The sequence below is a fragment of the Lichenostomus cassidix genome, chromosome 1, assembly GCF_008360975.1.
Source record: "Lichenostomus cassidix isolate B80296 chromosome 1, HeHo_3.0, whole genome shotgun sequence".
Classification (NCBI taxonomy): Eukaryota; Metazoa; Chordata; class Aves; order Passeriformes; family Meliphagidae; genus Lichenostomus; species Lichenostomus cassidix.
In genome coordinates, this window is record NC_139479.1 from 110,673,953 (window position 1) to 110,699,394 (window position 25,442).

At 44.6% G+C, this 25,442-nt stretch overlaps 1 protein-coding gene across 3 annotated transcripts in view; it reads right to left on the reverse strand.

Moving 5' to 3' along the window:
• Positions 1-4,121: 4,121 nt before the first annotated feature.
• Positions 4,122-25,442, reverse strand: part of LOC146445556 (uncharacterized) — a 28,010-nt gene continuing 6,689 nt past the window's right edge. For 2 of the 3 annotated variants that reach the window (XM_085076281.1, XM_085076271.1), the window contains exons 2-6: positions 13,823-14,101; positions 12,133-12,381; positions 8,761-8,895; positions 8,047-8,166; positions 4,122-6,730 (exon numbers count right to left, since the gene is read on the reverse strand). In XM_085076281.1, the coding sequence (XP_084932407.1) occupies positions 6,567-6,730; positions 8,047-8,166; positions 8,761-8,895; positions 12,133-12,381; positions 13,823-14,018 (864 nt within the window). In that variant the 5' untranslated portion in view covers positions 14,019-14,101 and the 3' untranslated portion in view covers positions 4,122-6,566. Of the gene's footprint in view, positions 6,731-8,046; positions 8,167-8,760; positions 8,896-12,132; positions 12,382-13,822; positions 14,102-14,932; positions 15,258-25,442 lie in introns of those variants that run through there. The other variant, XM_085076263.1, reaches the window with a different exon arrangement.

Below are 25,442 nucleotides of genomic sequence, written 5' to 3' on the forward strand. Positions count from 1 at the left end.
AGCACAGGCACAAAGCTACCCATCTTTCTAAACATTTATGGCCCACGGCTGCCAGGAAGACTAATGGCTAAGATGCTGTATCATTGCATTTCTGAGAATTTCAAGATCTCAGTAAGGCGGTTGTGGGGTGTTCTGTGTGACACAGGTAAGCACCATGGCATCAATGGCAAGCTGTGGCTTTTTGCAGTATTTCTACCAGGGAAGTGCTTACAGCCCAACTCCCGTTACACTCCTGACAGTCAGATGGTGTCACCATTCTTTTCAGCCACCCCTGTACATTTCCATCATGGCAGAGCAGCATTTTTGTCAATTACATGTGTCTCATGTTCCCTACATGCACTGCTTTCAGCAACTCAGCAAAAATTTGCTGAACTTCAGCGGGCACTTTTCAGAGCAGGAAGTTTACACTGCAGCCTCAATGGAAAGTTACAGTGCATGCTTTGTGCCCTCACAGGTAAGATGCACTGGGTTAGAACTGCAGCTGCCATGGCTATTTGTGTTACCTTGGATATTCCCTTAAGGTATTCAGCATCAGTAATTCAGTATAAAAACAGGCATCTCCTTTCCTCTTATGCTGTGTCTGTTTAACCATTGGGGTTTTTTGAGATATATCAGGTAAAATTCATGGCAGTGTTGACTCCTACTGATTTTCTCTCCAGCAAAGAAGGGCCTTTTCATCTACATCTGGTTCTCCAGAGAAAGCTATAAACAGGTCTTTGAATTGGCCAAACAGCAAAGATTTAAACTCTCAACAAAAGGCAGGGAAACAAAACTCCTTATCAGACACTAAATCATTTGAAGAAAAAGCATCCCAAACTCAATATCTGGGCAGAAATATGTACAAAGAGAAGCTGAAGCTGCACAGCTTTCACCATGACCTCCTATGGCAGCAAGAGAAATCCTGTCCCAGCTTGACCACAGGAAGGAAAGAAAGCTGGCACATTCTAACCTGTATTCAGGATACCTAAAAATCTGGCTGGGGTCCTGCCTTCCCATCTCTCTTCTCCCATCTCGTAGCAAAACCCATTCCAGAAAGTGCCATTGGGATAAAATTGGAAAGGATTGGCTAGAATGAGGAGGGGGGGAAGAAGAGAGTTTGTTTCCTCTTTGCTGCTTTCACGTTTGTGTTTACTTCCCTTCCTGGGTTTATCAAAACTAACACAGCAAATGCCCTGCAAATGGCTCAGCAGAAAGATAGAGAGGAGTGAGGAAGGAGTCCCTGCAGCCCCAGGCAAAGCACTACCTGAGCAGCTCAGTGGGGCTGTGATCCACTGCCAGCAGAGGAGTGAATCTGTCAGGGGAACACGATCCATGACAAATGTCAGGGAGAGCAGGCGTGAGGAGAAAGCAACAGCAGCTACAGCTTTCTGGAGGACAGCATTTTATACTGCCTGAAGAGTTTACAGGATGATGGACGACAGACCTTGCCTGGACCCCTGCAGCCTCCCCACCTATTTAAGGGAAGAAAAAGCATCTCTGTCTGCCATTACTCACCACCACTTCTGTACCCTCAGTCATTAAGCCCATGCTCTTTCCTTCCCTTGGATCCTGCACAGCATTCACTCTGTCTGTGTCATCATCCCCTTCCTCTCTCTGTCCTGTCTCAGTTCATTCTGACTCTGCAGAGACAGCAGCAGCAGAGGCTGTCCCACCCAGCAGTGCTCCTGCTCCAGGATGCCTGTGTCCTCTCAGGAAAGCCTCCACCAACTTCTCCAGCTGGCTCAAGGTGAACCTTCTCATCAGAAAGCTGATGCCTATTGCTCTGTGATTGAAAGCTTTCAGGGGAGCGCAACACGAACTCTTAGTGCTCTTTAGCTTCAAGTCATGCAGTTGATATCACTGCCGCAATTCTCTCCACGCAGACAAAAACACCATCACAACATCTTTTTCTTTCTTTCTTTCTTTTTTTCATTTGTTTGAAGATATCTTGTTACATGACTTTTCAGGATCCAAAAGAAAAGCTTTCAAAACTGCTTCACTCCTTAGTTTAGGGAAAATATGTTTTACCCTCAAAGTGGAAGTTGTATAAACCAAAGATGAGACAGCAATGCCAGCTTGAGGATGGGCATTCAGCTGTATTTCTTTATTCCATTTGCATATGGTATGGGAGTAGACAATAATTCTCTCAAATGTACTGCATTTGCAATTCCAAAAGATTTGCTGAAAACTGCCTCCAAGTAATTCTTGGTCTGTAATACACCTAGTTTCTGTGGTGTTAGACAACACTAAAGCTAGCAGTAGCTATCATCAATTTTAAAAATTCTGCATAGAAGTTCTAATAATAACCATATTTATATTAGCTATAAAACACACACTTTAGACTACAACCCCATCCAGTATTTTATCATGGATATTGGCTAAGTATGATATGGCATATGCTAACCAGAAAAATAGATCCATTTAAAAATAAGCTGACATTGGCCACCCGTATTTTCTACCTCTGCAGGTGGGAACATTCCTTAGAGTTTGGAACAATGAGCAACTCCAGCTGTGCCAGGTACATGAACTTGCAAGCATAATGAAAGATTTTATAAAGTCAGGCTCCTGCTGACATCATGGTTGATGGGAGAGTGGGGGAACCTCAGGGACTAGAAGCTGCTTGGGGCTGAAATCCCACTTCATTCAGGAAATATCCTCATGAAGGTGACAATGATGCCATGTCAGCATGCATAGGCAGAATTGCTCTGGGCTCTTCCCAGATTCTTTGCTGTGAGGGTGGTGAGGCCCTGGCACAGGCTATCCAGGGAAGCTGTGGATGCCCCATCCCTGAAATGTTTGAGCACAGGTTGGATGGGGCTCTGAGGAGCCTGATCTAGTGAAAGGTGCACTGCCCATGGCAGTGGGTTGGAATTAAATGAACTTAAAGGCCCCTTCCAACCCAGACCTTTGTATGATTCTGTGATTTGCTTGCTGGAAAAGTACAAATATTTAGAAAGGCTTAGGGCTTTCTAGGTTCTCAGTAAAGACTCCCCTGCTGTCTCCAGCCACATCCTTTGCCTGAGAGATGAGTCATGTAATGTTGCAGAAAGGAAATGCAGTGTTTACTGTGAACAAAACCAATGCAGAATGCTGTGGTTGTCAAAGGTCCCACTGGGTGATCATGGTCCTTCCCAGCCTGCTTCACACCAGAGGACGAGAGGGGAGCATTGTCTCTGCTCAGGGTGGTGAAGTGTAGGCAGGGTTTGATTGCACCCAAGCACTGAGCAGCCTGGCAGAAGGCACAAGCAGTATCCAAATACTAATCCAAGCTTCTGCCATGACACATCACAGAATTCTGCTTGCACCTCAGAAGAAATGGGTGATGCTGTCCTTCATGCCCACTTCTGTTACCAGTTCTGTGTGTCTACCTGTGGCAACCTGTGAGGCATCTCACTCCTGCCCGCCTGGTGGGAGTAATACCTACAGTTTGGCTCTTACAGCAACATCAGAATTTGTTTGTTCATTTTAAGGAAATGGTTTGAAAGACATCTATCCATGACAGTTCCTGCTACAGCTCAGTCACACATGAACCTTGTTTGCTTGTTTTGAAATGAGCTGCAATAATTCACAAAAGGTGACATGAACTTACCATGTACATGCCTAAAATCTAGAGGGTTTTTTTCAACTACACAGATTTCTATCAGAAGTTCATACAACCACTGCTCACACATCTCTCCAGTACATACAACAGATGTTTCATTTGCTGTTGTAAACTGTCCATTATCAGTTTTGTCTATCTGCTCTGAGACTCACCAGCTTCTATTCTGTTTTTTCTGTAGAACTGAGGGTGACAGGGAGGGCTGGTCCTGCAGCTCCCCACAAACTGCTGGCTTTGGCCCTGGTGCCTCTGCTCCTGTGCTGGGCTTTGAGGGAGCACCCCAAGGGCTACATACACAATCCCTGGACATCAGGCACAGCATCCTGCAGCAGAGGTTGGAAAACAGAGCAATGTTTTATTACTGGAATGTGGAAGCTTTTCTGACATGATCTCTGTTCCCTTGACCACCCAAGTCAGCTCTGGTCAGCAGTAGCTTGTTATCACCTTTCCTGTATTTGGCTGTGTATAAATTTGAAAATAAGCCTGTATTTTCAGTGAAAACCAGGAGACATGTATTAAATTGCAAAACTTAAACATTTCCAAATCAAGGTAGAAAACAGATCTTTTTATTTGGAACAAAATCATCACAGGGAAAAAAAAAATAACCACCAAAAAAGAATAATAGCTGGGCATGAACACATATGGTTAAAGGAAGAGCACAGGCTGCATCACTTCTCTCCCGACCTCACAGTAACAGAAACTTTTGCCCTGTTGCTGAATGGCACTTTCAGTGGTAAAGGACAGAAAACCAGCCGTGATCCAATCTCTCTCAAAGACCTCTCGCATCTCTGACTCCCATCTCAAAGGGAAAAATCCTTCCAGGACTGGGATTACAATAGTGGTGGTGTTCACAACTGCTGGGCACTCCCAGCCCTCCCAGGGCTGACAGCAGGAAGGCAGCACAAGGACAAGCTGGAGCTGGGATGCACCAGTCCAGCAGGGCAAGGCTGGCCCAGCTCTCTCACCCTCAGCACTGAAACATTGCCATCTCCTCCAGAGCAGCTCAGAGAGCTCCAGAGCAGCCTTTGAAGCATGTGCTGGAGTCGACTGTCCCCTGTCTGCCCCTGCCAGAAAGTGCAGAAGTGAAGCAAAGCTGACTATGTCACCCCATTTTGGTGACACTGGTGACACAGTTCACCCAGCATCACTGCTGCTTCTGTGCTGCTACCCCAAGCACTCTGGGTCACTTCTTTGTCATTCAACTCACAGCCTTTGAGGAATGTTTATACTAAAAGGAGTTAGAACAGCACCGTAAGGAAAAGAGTTACCACCTCCCTCTTACCATGGAAAATCTGCTTCCTATGGCAGCCTTGAAAAGCAGAGACAGGCTGAATCACCACCAACACAGCACACAAGATCCAAAAATCATCTAAAGAGAGTCACAGGACAAGGAAATAACGAGAACAATCACCTATGGCTGAGTGTCACTGATGCAGAGCCTTGGCAAGCACAAGAGATGAAGGACTCCCAGGTAAGCGTGCAGCCATCCCACCAGCTCCCTCACCTGGGAGGGAAGCCTTCAGTTTCATTTGGATTCTGCTGGGGTGCTTGCAGCCCTCGTGGGATGGCATTTACCAGGCATGTCTTAAATCCATTTCCAGGGGATTCACAATGTCAGCACAATATAAACCAGGGACAAAATGACAAGGGAGGAGAGGAATGCAGTACACACCTCCCCATCCCTTTTGGTCCCAATCTGTACCACCTCTGCTTTTACTCTACCATGTCTTTCTAGTCCAGCAGGCTAATTTAACACCAACAACCATTTTAACACCTCACTCTGACTACTAAAATTCTCTTATAAAATAAATACCTTGCTCTTGCAGCGTATCATTCAACACTCCCTGCAGCCTGACAGCCCTGCATCCCCTGGCACCTTTGCCTGGGACTCAGCTACCTGCTGCCTGGCACAGAAACCCCACCCTCTCCTCACCACATCCCTCCCTGCAGGTCTACTCCAGCTGCTCCACAGGCACAGCTCCCCTGAGCAGAACAGGACATGCGTAGCAGCAAGACTTACCTAAGAGATTCTATAAATTGCTGCTGTCTGTGCAAATAACACAGCCCTGAACAAGCCTACGTGCACAGGCAGATGGCCAGCTTCATCAGCTTGCAGTAGCTAAACCATTACGCTAAAGGCACTAATGCTTGCACTGATAAACAAATCTCAGCATTAAAATCAACGTTTCTGCCAAAATTGCACCCCCAAGCCCCAGGCCCCCTCCTGCTGCAGGCAAGCGAGCGATGGCAGCGCTGGCTTAGCTTAGGGGCAGCCCAAGCAGTTGGGTTGGGTGAAAGGAACCTGTAGCCTCTGTCATTTGGGGCACCAAGAGGTGAGCAAAGCCATCACCCCAGGTCTGCATACAGCAGCCCCAAGCACTGCTCCTGCTCCAGGCAGCAAGAGGTGAGGGCCAAATCACAGGGGTCTGGAGCTCAGAGGAGAGGCTCAGATAAGCACCCGGCACAGCAGATACCGAGCTGAGACCTCCTTTGAGTTTCTTTGGCAGGGCCTGGGAAAAAATGCCCTGAAATCTCCCAAGAAGAGGCTTTCTCAGGAAATTTCTGGCAGGCCTGCAGTTTCTGCCTGGGACTGGCAGGCCACCTCAACCTGTGTGTAGTGCCTGCCCCTGGCTGGCAAAGACATGGCAAGGCATGGGGTGGGCAGGGAGCAGGAGAAGCACCCTCCTCATTCCGGAGGTCCCCCTGGGGCTTCTTGGTTTAGCTGCAGCTCTGTTATCAGGCAAAGCATCAAAGAGCTGCCCAGTTTTCTTTGTTAGTGAACCTGTCAGCCCACAGCAGTGAGGCCTTGAAGCCACGTGTGTGCTTTTCTTTATGTTTTCCTTTTTCTTTTTAAATGAGGTTAGAAGGTCTGACACCTCACGTCTTTTCCCTGCTAAAATTTTCCAGACCAATTCTTACACACAATGAGACTATGGGATGCAAAGGACAAGTGTCACAGGCCTCAGGGTGGAACAGCAAGCATGTCAGATCAGTCATCAGTTGGATCTGGGAAACAGTCTGAGGCATCTCCTCCCTGGCTTTCCATATCAACTATGACCTCAGGATCCGGAATTTCCTCAGCTTCCACCTGCACTGGTAAGTTTTCTTCTGCCAGTGGCTGGGGCTCAACACCTGGAGCACCCTGGGCAGCATCTGGAAAAGGAAGAAATTATGTGTAAGTGCTCACACTATGGCTCACCCTTGTGGAAATTCTCCCTCTGGTTCCTAATGCTGCAGGCTGCCTAATCCACTCAGACCCCTCTGCAAGTCAAACTTCAATTTTCTTTGTAACTACTCATTTACTGAGCTATCCATCATGCCTTTAGGCCTTTTGGTACTGAAGCTGCCTGGCCTCTTAGTACCAAAGTACTTTAGCACTGTTAGCACCAACTCTTTAGTACCAAAATACTAAAGCCAAATCTATCCACTTACATCTGAATAATTAAAGCTGACAGCACACATTTAGTATGTTCTCACCTACTTTCCACACGCACCTCTGTTTTTTACTTAACTGTAAAAAATTTAAATATAGGCTACATTTTTAGTCAAACTTCTAATGTGTGAATTTTTTATTAAAAGCTCTACACTTGAAGTATATTAATATTAAACAATGACCTGAAAGACTTTTTTTTTTCCTCTTTCTTGCTCTATGTTCACAAGTAGCATTTCATATTTTGAAAGCAGAGCAAAGAGCATCCAAGGTTAGACATAAAGCTGAGCTATAGGAGGCTGTGCAGGGTACAGTGAAGGACATCAGAAATGGAGACAGCAGTGCTGAGACCAGGCTATGACCTATGTAATGCTGCTCCAGTTCATGATGTCTCTGCTAAACCTACTTCAGCTGATGATGGTGCATTACTAGGCAAGGTGTTGCCAGCATTTATGTCTGGGAAACAAAACTGAGGGAAAAATAAAGCAAAAAGTGGAGTATTAATATCAAGCACTTACAGAACAGGAGATTTCTGAAGGGTTTTTATCACCGCATTCTCTTGACCATATTGTGCTAAAGCTGTGGGGGTTTATGCTCAATTTCTTTGAAGAATTTAAAATGTGATCATATTCCCACTGTAGTCTCAATTTAAGGAAATACACAAGCCTCTGGCTCTGATGGGATTTAGCTGTGTTTACAGCTCAGCATATTGGTTCATGCTGTCCTGAAGATGACTGCTTATAAAAACAATGCTGATTTTTATAAAATGTTACTGATGAGAAGGGGAGAGGGGTGAGAAAATTGCAGGAAAACTGCTGAGTTTTGAGGGAGTTGCTGTTTTTGAGGTATGTGTTTTAGCACAGGACATACTGCAACAGACAGTCTGCAGCCTGCTGGCAGTACCCTCTGTGGGATGTTTGTGGGTTGGCTTCCCCAGGCCTCTCTCTACTGCCACCTCCACCCCCACCAGCAACACACAAACACTGTGTCCCTCCTAAACAAGGAATCAGTCCAGCTTCAAACAGGTCACTGGCCTCACCAGGCTTTGGAGGACGGTCGGTTTGGGCAGCTTGAGCCTCCACACGGTCTCCATTGGGGGGACTCTTCATGCCTTCACTGGACACCACTGACATTGTTAATCCGTCATCCTTCTCCTCCTCTGTGAAAGCAAAACCAGGGACTTGAAAGAAGAGACCTCCCACCCCCCAGCCTCGGCAGGTCTGCTGCAAGGCCAGACCCCCAACACGTGTTTCTGCCCCTCCTCATGCCGCGCTGGCTCTGTTCCCAGAGCAGACAGATGCTGTGAACAGAGGGTCACTGCCAACCTGCCAGAGACCAGCCTGGCCATGCTGGCAGGATCACAGCTTGAGGTGGCACAGGCAGATTGCACTCAGGGACTGGTGCTGACAGAGGACTGCCATCAGAAATCTTTGGGTCATTTCGGGATCACACCTGAATGAGGATCAATTTTATCGCCCAGAGAAAAAGTTTTGCTGTGGGATTTTTTCTGGCCAGAAGCACACGGTGAGGTATAAGTGTGAGGTGAATAAAGGAAAAGTGAGGTTTAATTTAAGACCCTGCTGGCCATAAGAGCTGCCTATCAGCAAGCAGATTTCTGCTCCACCAGGTCAAGGGAGGACAAGCAGCCACCCAGCTGAGAGCAGGTTACTCTACGGCCATGTCAACCCCAGCCTGCACAAACCCAGTCCCCTCCAAGCATCATCCCAGGGCAGTCACAGCATTCTCGACTCACCTGAAGGCACTGGGATGAACCTGTGTCTCCTCTTCATGCAGCAACATATGGCTGCAGGCAAAGCCACCACCAGGATAAACATACCCGCTGCACACCCTGCCAGGATGTAAATGAACCCCGGGTACTGCAGCAGGTCTGCAATGAGGACACAGCATTGTTAGGAACCACGGTGGACAAGCTTCTTTCTCCCAGTTGGAGAAACCCCTCAGCCAGATTAGAGCTTGTGGATATCACTGTTGCTTTGGATTGGATCAGGGCAGGTGACATGGTGAACGGTGGCACTTTGTGATTTATGTCACATCATTTAATTATGGCATGGAATTTTTCATCAAGACAAGAGGCCTGTGTGCCTAAGCTGAGTGCATTCGTTTCTGCCTGCTCTGATCACTGAAATCGAAGGTAATTTGTAACTTTTAATCAAATTCAACAGGGAAGGTGGCGGTTTGAAAGATTCTACATTTCAACAAGTTGTATGGAAAGAGGCAGCTGAGGAGGGAGACCTAAGGAAGCATTTCCTGATGAAGTAAAAGCTGCAGAGTCTACCCTCAGAGCTGGTATCAGAGAACCTGCTTAAGACAGTCATGTAATGCCTGTGCCAACCTCAGAGCAAGTCTGGTCAGAGCCTGCACTTCCTCAGGCACCAAAGACTGTGCCCACTCGAGCCAGAGCTGTAGGAGAAAAATCCTTCCCTGACTCTGCTGCTGCTCAGGAGGGATTCCTCTCCATTCCCCTGCCCAGCTGGGAGCACACAGAACACGCAGCAGGAGTGAGGGCTGCAGATGGCTGAGCAGAAGGGCAGCACAAGTCAGTGGTAATTATTGCCCAGCTCAGCAGCCCTTGCTCAGGGTTGCTCAGACGGGGCAGACCTGCATACTCGCTGCTGCTGAGCAGGCAGCTGGTAGAGGGCATCACAGACTTGCAAAAGAGAGACACATCCAGGCTTGTTCCTTCACTCAGATAATTTGCTCCAAACCTGGGGCAGCCACTAGGAAAACTCTTCTTCCCATGTGCAAAAAACCCCATACCCCATACCACTTACTATATTTAACTATAATATAGATTCCTTGAAATTCCTTAGGTAAGCCTATGCCATTCCTTTCCGAATCATTTAACTCCTTTTTAGCAGCACACATGCCTGCACAGCACTGCATCAACCAACAGGCTCATCTGGAGCTTATTTTCAAGCCTTTGAAAGCACTTATTGCTCCATATCTCCAGAGGCTGGGATGGATTTTAAATGTTCGAGGATTCACTACACACCATCATGCTCCACCTACTCACTAGGACAGTAAAAACAACTGAACAGGGGTGCTCATGGTATTTTCAGAGTGTTTCAGTCTTTTTAAGAACAGTTACCAAGTTAAAAAAAGTCCGTATTCAAAATTACAAACTTTCAGCAACTCAGAAATAATTTCCCTAAATATTTTGGTTGATGAAAGCTTGGAGAATATTGCCAAAGGTATAAATATAAGTTGGAAGTTTCTTTTCCTGACTGTTTTTTCCTAAAAATTTGCTGCTTTTTAAAATGGTCTTCTTGAGATAAGATATTGTGTTAAAAAATAAGCAATAAACAAGTAATTAATCAATAAAAGCCTTTTGTAAATGTGGACTTCTTAACTTCTGAATCCTCCACGTCAGACCCTGCATGTTCAGAGCCCTTTGGTGCATGGAAAGTTTACAGCATTTCTGCCAAATTGTTTTTGGTAACAATTATTCAAAATTAATTTCATCAGCAAACAGGTTGCCCAAATTGATGTTTTTACACAGATCTTATACCTAGAGTGGAAAATCTAAATTCAGCCCTTTGCTTGGAGCAAATAATAACCCACAAAAATAATAACTTAGTCTTCAATTAATTTAAATGAACCCATTTCCCTTTTCAATTCATTTTACTGGTATTCAGAATTGCTTTAATTCACTTTTTACAAATGTGGTTGCATTTGGCGACTAAAAAGTGAAATCACTGCCGCTTTCTCTCTCACACCCTTCCAAATACGCGTCCATGTGTGTGTCCATCCCAACAGAGATATCACTAAATTCCCTCATGAGCTTTCCAAGAGGAAACGTGGAACAGATATCGCATCCAGGGGACTGGGCAGCCACCCAGGATCAACCATGGAATCTGTCAGCACTTGTGTGATCTATCACAGGGCTTGACTGAACAGCTCATGGATGTTCACATCCTCGTTCCCCAGTGCCTCAGCCAACTTGGGTCTGACTACACTGAACAGCCTCTCTCCAATTTAACTGGACAAAATTCAGATCACTGTTCCAAAACCACAAATGCCAAATTTGCACAGATTGACCAGCAGTGCCAACAGGACCAGGCACAGACAGCCAACAGAATTTCTGCTGAATGCCACCACGCTGGACACAGGGTTTAGGTTAGGAAGTTTGCTTTCACACCAACTGCATGCCAGCCACAGAAAAACAGACAGTATCTACCATGGAGCTGGAGTGTCCCAGACAATTTCTATAATGCTAGGTGCTATTACAGAGTACAGTTTCTCTAGTAGCTAAGGTGATTAATTTAATTACAGCTAAATTAGTCAAAAACCTTATGGTTTAATTACTCCTGTAGCTTTGATAACTATCTTGGCTGCCAGAGAGTAGAAGAACCTTCATTACTGGAGGTGCAAATTAAATGATACCCAAGGATCCAGATTTTCTGTCTCATTAAACTCTGGCCTCATTCAAGCAGAGTACTCAGTTTGCAAATGGATAAAGTCCCAGCCTTCTTGCAGAGTTACACATCTGAGTAAGGACATGGACGGGAATAAAAACCTGCTTTCCAAAAGTAAATTATTTGTTGTCTTTACGCACTTCTGATGGTATGGGGCTGACGGAGAGACATTTGTATAGATCAGTAAACCTTTTGTGCTTCTGGCCTAGATAAGGGGGAGAAGAGACAAGGGAAACCACTTTAACTGAGTCCAGCAGGAACAGGGCTGAACCAGGGAAGGTGTTTTTATGGGGATGCCCAGAAACTGGAAAGCATCTGGGTCATGGATGCATGTCAGAGAAGGAAGCAGCCTGTGTTTCTAAAGCAGCATAGAGGATCGGTGCACAGGAGGGTGCAAATCTCCATCACCAAAAAGTGGGAAAACAGACAGATGGAGATCCATCCTTGCTGCAGAGCTGGGTAAAGGGATCTCCTCAACAACCTTCATCCCATCTGTGGTTGTAGGCTGTGTCAGTCCAAGACACAAGAGAGAAGCAAATCAAGGGGTCACTTTCTAAAGGCAGGATTTGGTAACTGGAATGCAACTGCCAGAGGACAGAAGAGTTTGGTATTTTGAGGACACCAACAACTCCTGGGTTTGCTGCTGCAAGAGAGCAAAAAGAAGATTTTCTGGAGATGCCATTACTCACCGTAGCTGCAAGACAGCGTAATGGGCCTGGTCCTCGTGACACTGCTCCCCTTCAAAACTTCACACACAAACTCCCCAGGCTCCGTTTTGTCCAGGTGAACCTTCTTGCCGTCACCCGTAATGCAAGCCCCCTCGGCTTTCAGGTGAGTGCCATTCAGCAGCCACCGAAACACCATGGTCTCGTTGCTGGTCACGTTGCAGGACAGCTCTGCAGTTCCATCAGGGAAGCACTGGATTCCAATGGCTGGCTCTGGTCACACACAGCGTGGGGCAATGGGAACAGGGAGGAAAGAGAGAGGGGAGGAGAGGCCTCAACATGAATATGAACTGGACAGAAGCTTTGCTTACCACAAGGGAGCAGAGAAACAGGTAAGCAGATTCTTCAGTGTCTGCACTCTGCCCTGAAGTGCTTAACAGTGCCCACGCCAACCCGCCTAGTGACTCTTGGCCCCCGTTTTGGGAATGCCACAAAAACCTGGCATCTCTTCATTTTCCTTACTGACACTGAAAAAAACCCAAAAAATAAAAGCCCCTGGTCCAAAAGAATGGTGGAAAAATCAAAAGCATCTGCCAGCCAGAGCCTTCCTCTGTAATCAGCAGACAACTGTGGCTTCAGAGGAGACTCAGCCCTCTCCTCCACCAGAAATTTGTACTTTTTCTGTCACTTCTTCTGTCACTGGATTCTTCTTCCATTTTAGAGAGGAATCATGGCCAACATGGGTATCAAACAAGACACCTGTGGTTAGATGGGATACCCAAACTAGCACATTTTAAAATGAATCAATGAATCATTGCCCTTATTACATTTCCCTGAATTTCTCTCTTTCAGTCCATTACAAGGAACAAACTTATTTCCTATATTTGTCACTCTGCAAATACAAACCAGATAGAGAACTGGTATGGTTTTATGACAGCAGGAGTAACATTGAGAACATCTATCCATGGAAATAAGTTCTGAAATCAATCACTCTCTTACACTAGGACATCATCTTCAATTAAAATTCCCTGCCTCCAGGAACATGTTGGCTGTGAAAGTTTTTCCCTGTCTTAGGTGTTACAACCGAACATAAGGAGGAGGCAAAAGTTCACAAAGCAAATCCATTGAAATGGAGGTTCAACCCAGGACACTTCTGCAGTCTTTGACTACTTCCAGTCTAAGCCCCTGTTCTTCATACCAAGGAGTCACATCTTTGACCTGCTCTGCACAGCAGTTCCGCCTGTTTGCACCCAAAAAGGTGTAAGGCTTCATTTGTCTTCACTGAGACCACTTTGCTCAGACATTTTCATTACAGTCTCGTACGCTTCAATTTATCTTAGAAGCCTGTGTAAGTGAAAGCCTGGCAAAAGGAACAGTGGAGATGAGGGCCAGAGCAATGGTCTCTGCCTGGAGCACTATTCAGCAGGAGGACAAACCCTCCAAAGCCTCCTCCATATTAACCCAAGCAATGAGCTGGATCCTGTACAGGAGTGACTTTGTTTCTGTCTTTGCACCCCACAGATGGATGAGTGGGCACACAAAAGGGAGCAGGAATTCTGAGGCCACAGGGGACAGGAGGGAGACTGGCATGGCTCCCAGAGGCACCTGTACCTCCTGCAAGCTCAAGCAAATTCTTAACAAGAATTTCAAGGCATCAGGCTTCCAACCAGGCTCACAAGTTCAAAAGCTATTTGCTGCTAAGGAGGCCACTTACCTAATACTTGCAGTGTAAAATATTTGGTGGTGTTCTGAAAAACAAACACATATTTTCCTTCGTCGCCTTTCTCCACACTCCTCAGCACTAGGGAGCCATTCTCCAAGTTCAGGCATCTACTGGCAGAAGTGCCACACTTGGCCAACAAAGTATCATTTATGACAGTTGTAAAGCATTTCTTATCCTCCTTGCTCATGCTGGAGAAGCTCTCCAGGCTTTGGATTCCCAAAGAAAAGACTGCTGAGCCGCCGCTGAGCACACCAGTCCGGATGGCAGAGCCTGAAAGGAGAGCAAGCTTGTCATGTCCATCCATCCTCTCTGGGCTGCCTCCCAGGAAAGCAAATGACCAGGTGAGACATAACAGGGACAGACCCAACCCTAGTGACAGGTTGGATCACCAGTGATTGAAAATCAGAGGAGTGGGATGCCTTCCATAAGGTCTTACTTCCCCCCACCTCAATAACACGGGAACGGTGTGCACACCATGTGCACAGGGAAACAGAAGGATGAACAGCTGGTCTTTTCTCTCCACAAATTTAACATGACCACCTACCACCCCCCATCAGAGATGAGAGACTGTGCAAAGAAAGATCCTTGGGGAATCAATGCCATGAATCTTATACAGAAGGTAGCAGAAAAAACAGCTGCAGGTGCACAACTGCTTTTAACCAAAGAGTGAGGTCGCAGTTTTAACTTGAACAGGTCTCACAGTACCCTTGCACATTAATGAGTTGCTGTGTGTAAATCAGAGATGGGTAAATGGCAGGGTGACAGCAGCTTGGGGACTAACCCAAGGTCACACCAAGGTTTGGGAGCTGGACCATGTTGCTCTTCAGCCAGCACTCTGCGTACAAGCACCTCACATTCCCCGCTGAAATGCTGCTACTAACGCAGGACACTCAGAAAGTACAATGTTGTTAGTTATCATTCGTTTACTAGAAAAATAATCTGTCTTACTTTGGTCTGACTTCCCCTTTCATGCATTAGCAGCTACGCTGTTTGATGTCGCCCCAAACCTGGTAGCGTCCTTAAAAGATCTTGGAGCAAAATTAAGGTGTCTGCTCATCTAGGCAAATCTGCGCCAACCCCATAAAGAAAAATCCTACTTACCTTGAGTAACAGTTATTATCATCAGCAAGCAGAGCAGAGTAAAAGGAGAGACGAAATCCATTTTAAAGAGCTCCTTGCATCATATGCTGAGGAGACGATCTGGCTACAGAGCTCAGTGAATATAGTGTTCGGGAAATGATGTCAGAAGCAAGAGTGGAAAAAAAAAGAAAAGAAACTCCATGGTGGACAGATTGAATGATGTTTCAAAATAGACCTGCAAGGTTTTGGGTGACTGAACTCAGGCTGAGCCAATGCAAGCCACAATGTGCTCTGCAAAGTCCTGCAGCTCAAAGGCAGCTCCAAGTGTGAGAATAGGGCTGAGAGGCAAGGGGAGACAAAAATATCTCCTGGTCAGCTCACCCCATTTAGGAAGATGCTAACACCAAGAGCAGGCAAAGGCAAACACCTATTTCTTTCATCCTTTTCTATCAAAGTGCAGCATCCCCACCCAGGGAGGAGAAATCAGTCCAGTCAGATAAAGCACTGCACATGCAACCCAGCTGATTTTCTGAAATACTAAAACTGTTCACTCCTTGACATCTCACCAGCACGAAGGAGGCGTGGGACAAGGCTCTCCCTCTGTTCCCAAAGGCTGTGTTGCCAATGTGAACTTTGCCAGGCTCTTTTAGTGACTGAGTGGTATCTGCCATGAAGGAAAGGCTTCATACAGCCACCCCAGGCAAAGAGTAAACCTTATGGGAAGTCAAGTTGCATTGCAAAACTAAACTGAATGTACCCCAAAAGCCACCCCAGCTCTGTTTGGCAGATCTCAGAGATGAGACTGAAAAGCCAGCCCTGAAGAAACACTGTGAACCAGTTATCTCTAGGGCCACATAGGGCCAGATATCTTGTTTGCACTTTTTGAGATGGCTTAAAGCACACTGGGTGTTGCACTGGTGCCGAGGTGGGTTACAAAAACACAGCAGAAACTGTCTTGCCCACTGGAGGAAGTAAACTGGTATAACATTAGAGCCAACATCTGGATTCTTTCAGATGCTTAGCACATGCGCTGGGGAATAACTACAACAGTTGGGTCCAGGATGCAGCTGGGAACCCTATACTTTTGTTTCTCTGGACACAGACATAGACACAGCCCCTTAAGGAAGCTCCACATGGTGGATTCACTTGTATGCATGCATTTCTGAGAAATGGGTAAGCCCCCTGTATTGCAGTCTGCACTATTTTTCAAACCATCTGGCTATGCTTGAAAAACTCCACATTTCAGCCAATGGGTTGGCCCCTCTGACTTCTTATCAATGACAACTACATCCCATCTCCTGCTCCCAGTATACCAAACTTACAAGTTTGTCCAAGGCTATCACAGCAGTATGCTGTCTTTATCATATGTGCATAGGACAGGCCTAAATTGATCTAAGATGAGACAGAAATAGACTTCTCTGAGAAAAGCAGTGAAGTGAGTCTTCAGACACTCACAGCAGCGCAGAGGAAGGGAGAGAGAAAAAAGTATTTACAGTAAGAAACACTTTCATTTCCTTCTGTGCTGCTGAAATAACATGAAGAAAATCTCTCTCAAATACCACTGCAAGACTGGGGCTAACCATCTGCCTCGGATGTGCACATTCAAATTCATTTCACCTTCATGCTTGAAGGGCAAGCTGGTAGAGCTTAGGGTTGCAGTGCTAGGGTGGAGACACGAGACAGAACAGACAGCATGTGCAGGGTCGCTTCAAAACCCAAAATGTGCAGCATCTCCCAAAATGTTCAGAAAAACAAGACACAAAAGGGATCTGCATAAAGACTGATCCAGCAAGAGTTCACCTTCTCTTCCAGGCAATGAGAGCAGAGCCCATTTACACATTTGCAGTAAAATCCAAGAAAATTACGGCCTTTCTGCTGCCGCTCTGCTGTTCCAGAAGTGACTCTGCATGACTGTGACATTGAGGTGTCCTGTATTTTGTCTCCCTCTCAGTGACTCCAGGGCAAATGAGTACATTTATAAGTTCAATATTCCTGACTGTAAGTGCCCCATACATCACACAGTATATGAAGTCCCATTAGGCTTCTTCTGTCCCTCACATCCTCAGTAGCTAAAAAAAACCCAAAAGGAATCACAGCCAGGATAAAGATAACAGCACACACACAATCTGTGTTGTCATCAATCAGCAGCCTCTTTTAAGAGCAACCCTCTCAAATTTCACATATAATGAAATTGTTAGATGAGATCTGGCATTAATTTCTAGCATTGGCTAATGAGCATTCACAACACCCTTGGCTAGGCAGAGAATTCAGTTCCCCTTTTTATACAAAGACACAGAGTTTCGTGTGATTACTGCAGACAAAAAACACCTCGTAATGCTTAACAGAAATCACAAGTAGAAAAAAGGAGGGGGGAAGGATCAAATGAAAATAGAAAACCAACAAGAATTTGTAGATGGAAGGTGAACTAAAGCCTTTTTTTACAAGGTGAGCTGCAAGTTCACAGGGTCATTTTGCTCCTTCAGGCTGAAGGCTTCATGAAAGGAGAATGGAGATTCGTTTCATAAATGGCATGAGGCCTTGATGGAGGCTGGGAGATGGGAAAACCTGAGCTAGCAAGTAAAGCAGGAAATAACCCAGGAAATATTATGGAGAAATCTGTACATATAAACTCTGCATATCTCCCTTTCCACAGGCTGGTAAGCATAGGCAGCACACCTATTTTTACTGTCATTAATGTGTGTCAGTGCTCACTGGGGAAACACACAGGCCCAGCTTCACTTGGAGGTAGCCAGCAGAGCCAAATCCAGAAACTCAACACATGCAAACAGAAAATAAGCCTGCAGCTTCAGCAATGCACAGCTGCAGTGGCCCTTCTGTGCATCCATGAAGATTCATATTCATATGAACTCTTTCTTTGTTACGTTAAACTAGCCAGAGACCTATGCATATCTCTGAGATCTCTCTTGATCAAAGCAACAGCAATAGCAAGCAAAAAAAAAAAAAAAAAAAAAGAGTCAGAACCTCAACTACAGATGATATTTCCATGACAGAGACATTTAAAGAAACCCACAGATTAAAAAAGGAGCGTTGCAGAAACGTGCTGAGATCAGAAACTGCTACAGAAAGGCTCCAGACCTAATTAGGGACAAGGTACATGTGGGTTTTCTCCACCCTGTAGTACCTCTGGGGAAGGCAGAGTCCAGCACTTGCAAGACTCAAGGCCAGGATTTCTGGTGCTCCTGGGATGCCCAAACCTGGTACAGGGGCCAATAGGAATGCACTGTCTTCTTCAGAGCATCCATGGATATTTCAGCTTTCCCTTGCCAAAAGATGGAAAGAATGTCCAAGATCCTGCAAACACAGTGAGGGCTTTGTTGTGCTGGGGGACATAGAAAGAGGGTTGAGAAAAGGAAAACCTGTACTGATATCCACTCTGATGCACAAAGACAAAGCTGGGAGCCCTCCCTGCAGCAGGTCTGCCGTGCCTGAAGCACCTCTCTGATGAGACACACACAGCTTGTCCTTGTCTCACATTTCCTGCCACAGCCTCTGCTCTTCTATTTGATGCTAAATCTGCCTGGGACTGCTGTGCAGCTGTGGGGGAGACACCCAGGCAGGTCCACAAAAAAAGCAGAGGCATGGAGGAGATGCTGTGATGCATTGCCATCTCCTCTTGGCTATGGCCATCACACTTCAAGGTGAGATAAATGAGAACAGAAGGAAGAGGAGAACATAAGGATCTTAACTGCCCAGGTTGAGCACACCAACCACATGCAGTTCCTCTGACATGACTCTCCCTGTGTGGCCTGCAATGACAAGTGAAAAAGAAGAGCCCATATATGGAAACACTGCTAGAAATGACACCATTTATATTTAGCTGCATGCAGGGTGAAATGCTTTGCATTTGCTTGAAAAAAACAAAACAACCGAAATGTCTTATTATTGCAGAGATATTCAGACATATGGGTTCAATCCTGTCACTACATGAACCAAGCTTAACTGGAGGAGCACATTCCTCTTTCCCCTTGCTTTGTCTTGCCTCATTCTGATGGGAAAACAGACTTCCCTAAACCCCAGCTTAGAAGATGAACTCGGGAAATTTCACTAATGTTGCCATCTTCAAACTAATCATATAAGCATTATTTACAAAGGCGAAGAGTTTTCACAGGTTAAACTTTTCTGCAGGATTCACTTAACAGTGTCTGAGCATTACATCTGTTATGGTAATGAGAAGGTTAATGCCAGGCTCATTTCAGAAAATCTTCCTATGTGAAGCAGAAAGGGGGCAAAAGCCACTAGAACAGCTTTACAAACCACAAGATTGCAGGTGGTTGTGACAGGGATTCCCTATCTTGTCACACTCTAGCACATGAATAACCTAATGTGACAGTCAAAAGGCTTGAAAAAGCAGGAAAAAACACATTTTTGTGCTTTTTCCTGAAGCTTTGCTAGCAAACACAAGAAACTGCAACTGCTGATACCTGCAGCAAATTAAAGCATTCAAGAGCTTTAAAAAGTTTCTTTAAAGCTGCACAGAATATTTTTTGATTTAAAAAAGCAACCAAACAAACAAAACCCCCGGGTCATTTAACGTTGTATTGCTTACTAGAAGTGCTTAGAAAATGCAGACATTTAGGATAATGGCTGTCTTGACAACAGACTGAAACTCATTGTGAAGGCACCAGAATAGCACTGAAAAAAAATTTAGGGGATCCAGAAACTGAAAAAGACTGGAAAATAGTGTTTTATAGGATCAAAGCTGGAAACACAGCTTCAGAATACCAAATAGAACTCAAAAGGCAGGTTGAAAAGTCCTTGGTCATGACACTCTTTAACAAGGTAGTCCTGGCTGAGGCCAACACAGCAAATAATTGAGGCCTTTTAAGACTAGATTAAATTCCTGCATACCCTGAAACTGTGCAATGAGTAAGATTATCAGAATGTGCAAGCATGGAGGCTCTTACCCCACAAAATAAATATCTTGCAATGCTCTGAGAGTAACCTCTGGACCCTGGCCAGTGCACAGATCCAGCTGACACTCACCCCTGGTCCTTTCCTCTAGAGCCCTTCTGCAGACATATTTCTTTTTTATCTCCTTGGAGAATGAAATCTGGGTGTATTTACCAAACATCTGGATCTCAGGGTCTCTCCAGGAATGTAAGTAATTTTAAAAAAAAGGCAACAAACTGGAATGTTTTTGCAGCCAAGATTGTGTTCAGGATTTAAATACTCCTGCCACATAGCACTTCTGTTGGATCAATCTCAATTTATTTGGCCTTCACACCTCCTGTGCATTAAAGCAACAGGTATAGCATCTGGCCATTTTAGTCTCTGCACAAATCTTTGATGTCTTTAAGGCTTTGATTCATTCTATTTTCCCTGGTGATTGAGAGTGGTACAGAGCATACAAGTTTTCTTTCTTCTTAAGTTGTAGGCTTAGACATACCTTGGAGAGTTTTTGTTCAGTCATGTGGAACCTTCCTGCCCTTTCCTGACCAAAAAAAAAAAAAAAAAACCCAAAAAAACCCCAAAAACAAACAAACCACAACAACACAAAAAAATCTCCTAAATACCCTCTCTTTTCTTTATAGAATTGTAATTTGTTTGGGGGTACTTGATAGCCTTTAGCTGTCAAAGCAACTGGCATTACATCTTCCAAACAATTTTCCCTGTTTTTACTTGCCATTAGCATACCATCCACACATTGTATTAACACAGCGTTATTGGTTAACTGTCCTCTAACTCTGCCTAGGATTTTCAAAAATAAAGTTGACAATCCTGCAAACCCTTGAGGAAATCCAGTCCACATTTGCTGTTTTCCTTCCCAGGTGAAGGCAAAATTATACTGAGATTCTGCATGCATTATTATACTGAAACAAGCTGGGCACAAATCAATTACTGTAAAACATTTTGCATTAGCCAGTATCATGTTTATAGTAGTTGTAGTATCAGGAACTAGAGTATTGGACAAATCTATAAACTGATCTTCCATCTGAGCTTAATTTACGGGGTTTTTAATCAGCAAGACAGGAGTATTACAGGGAGATCCACAAGGGAGAAAATCTTCAATTATTTGTCTTACACCTTCCCTTGCTTCCCGAGATAATAGGTACTATTTTAAGGAGGGAGGTTTGCCTCCCTGCATTTTGAGCTCTACTGGATTAGCTGACCTTAATAACCCATGGGACACCTCTGAGCTCCTGGGGTATTTCCATCCCACTTCAGTCACATGGCCATCATGATGTTTTAGTACATTATCCACTGAGAGTCACAATGTGAACACACCAATTCCTTGTGGTAAACACTGCAGCAGTGCCCAAAATTGTGTAACAAATTCCTCCCCACCAAGCTTGCTGGTGTCGATTCCAACAGCAGAAAAGAATGATTATCAGACTGTGGATGTATCTGTGCCATTGTGTCCTGGGTACAAAGGTAGCTTTACCTTCTATTCATGCAACATTTACTTTATCCTTAATTGTTGATCCTTCATAGGGGGTTGTTAATGTCACATAAATTGTGCTGGTATCTATCAGACATGCCTTAAGTTTCATCTCTGATTTTTTAATCTATAATTGGTTCACTTCAGTCCCCCCAAGGGGATTACTTTTGTATCTCCTTCCACTGCTAGGGCTTGGGGGTCTCATCTGATCATTGTTCATCGCTTTCATTCAGCTCCCGATTGATTTGATTTTCACTTTGTTGCTCTCATAGTTCCCATCTCAGGATCACAGGACATTCTCTTTTCCAGTATCTTGGTTTTATTGCAGTAATCCTTTGGACTTCTCCAATTTAAATTTTCATTTCCATTACTACCCCTTTGTCCCGTGAAATTCTTGCCTGACAAAGCAGCTGCTAACAAGCCAGCCTTCTTTTCCTGCTGTTTTCTCTTCTGCCTTATCTCAGCCTCATCCCTTCCATTATACACAAATGTTGCAATAATTAACATCTCTTCTATGAGCTTCCCATGCCAGCCCAGAGAACCCTGGTTAAAATGCTTATTATCTGGGGTCATTTGATCTACAAATAAGGAGTCAAGCAAAGATCCATTTTGCAGGGCTTCTGGGTGAATTCCACCACCTAGTGGATGCTTTGTCAGCATTATTTTCCCTTTGTCCCAAGAACAATTTATTTTCAACATAATCTTAAGGCATCTGATTCTGCCTTGGTCTGGTAATAGGAACTGTCTGGCTCTGCCTCTGGCCACACAGTCCTACCATCCAGCAGACTGTTCTCTCTTTTCCTGCATAATCAACACATGTCTGGGGTAAATCGAGTTTCCAGTAACCAACAAACATCTGAACAAAAAGGGTCATATACACTAAAAATTCCCCTAATCACTTATTGTCCCTGTACTTCAGACTCCTTCCTGGAGTAAATGGACTCCTTCCATTTGCTGCTGCCATGCCCCCACATCTGCCAGACCAATTGGCCCCATTGCTTCTGCCCCCCACCGCTGCAGAAGGAATTATCACCTCCTCCACAGCTGTTGAAGAGAAAGCAGAAGGTGCAGAAAGGGGAACAGAAGGAGTGAAAGAGCAAATGGGAAGCAAAGGAAACAGAGACACATCTACAGCAGCTGTCTGAGTTTGCTTGACTAGCAGTGACTCAGGAGATACCTTAGTTTTGTTCTCATTCTTTACCTTTCCTTGTAACACTGGCTTGTAAATTGCCATTAGATCCATCCTGTCACCAATTATCCCAAACATACCAAAAATCAATCTAAGCCGAGAAAGGATCTTCAATATTAGCATTAAACACTTTATGTAGCCAAAGTTAAAACTGCCCACTGATGGCCACTTCTCTACTCCCAAATGCAGTCACAGCCAGACAGGTATCTTGACACAAATCCACAGTTCCTTTTTCTCAATAACCCATGGGTACTGACCAATTTTGCTACAATTACTCCAGATTTCTGATAACGAAGTACTTTTCACTAAACCTTGTCTCATTCCAAATTGAATGAACAAATGAACCATGTAGAATTACTGAAATTCAACTTGCCACCACCTCACCTCTTTCTGGTTGGCTCCCAGCACACTCCCTGTGACAGAAGTAGATGACCTCTCTTGTCCACAGATCAGACACTCCCCATGAGATGCCACAACCAAGTAGTGGATGAGGGGGTTCTATCTGGGCTAAAAAATCTGTTGCAAAAGTGATTTGAGATATTTGTTGACTGAGGAAGAAAGGGATACAAGAACAGAATTACAAAGAATTTATTTCATGATCATGAGACTCCCCTTCTTCCTCAGGGAAAGAAGGGATCCAAAGGGATTTTCAAAGAGTTTAGAAAAGAAAGACAAAGCGTGGTCATCCCAGCACAGAGACACATTTTCTGCCCTCTCCCCTCATGCTCAGGATCTTTCCAACATTTTCAGACAAGCAGTTCTGTATTGCCTCTGCCACCCCGTGGTTAATGCAGGCAAAGCTCCAGACCTTCCACTTCGACAGCTCCAGACCTTCCACTTCGACTGCCCAATGCAAGCTGTTGTGTATTAATCCCTCTCCTTAGAGCAAACTGCCAACATTCCACCTCATGGCTGTTATTACCTCAAAATTCAGCATAGATATTGTGGCTAGTTTCAAAAATCAAAAGTAAAGAAATCTCAAACACAGCCACCCTTCAAATCCTCAAATCCTGGAGGGCCACAGTAACGGAATTCTCCAGAAGAACAGCCATAAAACACCAGCAAAGACAGTATGTAACCAGGACCTGCAGTTTTAAAGCATTTCCACCCAAACATCATTACAACTTCCCCTACAAGGCATTCCCACAGGAGTCTAACATGTTTTTCTCAGGTCCTCATGGAATAATCTGGTGCTGGCAGAAAAATAACCAGTGTGGGGACTCACATGAGGGTAGGAATTAACTGCAGGATGCTCCAGAAGTAATTACGGGAATCTGAGCTGAGTAACATCCTCCATGAGGAAATACCTTGTTTAAAGCAGAAAGCAAACAAAAATGTCTGTTCACAGCTGAAGCCAAGTTTTTACAGTTACTAGATTTGTCTATTTACTGAAAACTCAGAAAAAGTGTAAATGGAAACCTCAGTCTTTGCCATGCCTCTCAAGGAGAACATCTGAATTTCACTTCGCTTTACCCACTACCTCCATCACTTCCTAGAACTATAAAACACAGCAGTAAAGGAGCTCAAGAGGACACATCTGTTCCCTGAACAGCCCAGCTCACACGTGATGCTCTAGGGCTGCAGTGCTCAACACTCCAGTGCAGGAATCACTTCTGTGCACGGGAGTAGCCACCTCACACACCCAGCTCAGGGTGCCAGCAGGGCCAGCTCCCTTTGCTTCCTGCAGATCACATCCTGGTGTTGAAGGGAGAGGCTCTGTAATTTATCTCTAGAGTATCTCCCCTCTAGTCTGAGATGGTCTAGAACAGTATCAGAACTCTTCCCATATTCCCCATGCTACCAAAAGCATGAACCATTTGTCCAAGCCATACCAGTGTTTTCTTTTTTTTCCAGACCACTCGAAAGAAGTGTTTCAGCTTTGTCTCTGTTAGATTCAAGAATGTGGATTCACCAATAAATTCTGTAATTCCTTTAAATGTTTATGCTCCCGAGGGAAGAAAAACATATCTGCTCATTATTGGGATACATTCCACAGACAGTGACCACAAGCAGGATTATTCCTTTTATCTCTTGTTAATTGGAAATGTTCTTCCTTTACTATATTTATTTGAAATACTAGCCTGAAACCAATACAGAGAGATTCACTATGAGTGCTTTAATACCTTACCTTGTAATAAAGTAGCTTTTTTTCATTTTAATAGTGCTTCTTCCATTTCATGTGCTTACACAGACTTTCCTCACTACAAGATGTGCAGGAGGGATGTACAGGAGACAATATATATTGAATTTTTGAACTCTCCAACTACCTTGGAAGCACTGCCATACAGGCTTACAAGTTACCTACAGGGAGCCTGCATGCAGCCAGAGCTTGCTGTTGAGAAGGCAGCAGGTAACAAATGAAGTCCCTGATCAGTTCCCCCTCCATGGGAAGATCCATTTTCTTGTCAAGCTGAGGAAGCATTTTACTTAGATTCGATTTAGAGAGAGAGAATCCTACTGGGAGGTCACAAGTCATAGCAAGAGTGTATTTTGAATCAGTGTCCATCAGATATATTAATGCCTAGGGACACATCTAGAATATTGTCTCTGACACTGTAAAAAACTAAGACAGGAATTTTTAACAGCTTCCCTACAAAACTGGATCCTGACATTTGCAACAGCTGCTGTGTCAGAAGAGGAAACAAACCCTATCCTTTTGTCATAAGTTGAATTTGGCATGTCTGAGTTATACAATTACTGTAGTCTGAATGAAAATAACTCCCATACAAATGATAATTGCTTGCTTCTAAAAAATCTAACTGCTTCTGGGCCAAGATTATTTAGTCCTGACTAGCAAAGATTCTGCCCACATTGAAACCACCTGCCATAACAGAGTTGAGTCCTTTAGCTATTTCAAAATAAGATAGGAAATATCTCAAACAGCCTAAAACCTCTGCTGTTGGTGTGTTCTGTCTCCCCATCCAAAGTAAAACAAATTGCAG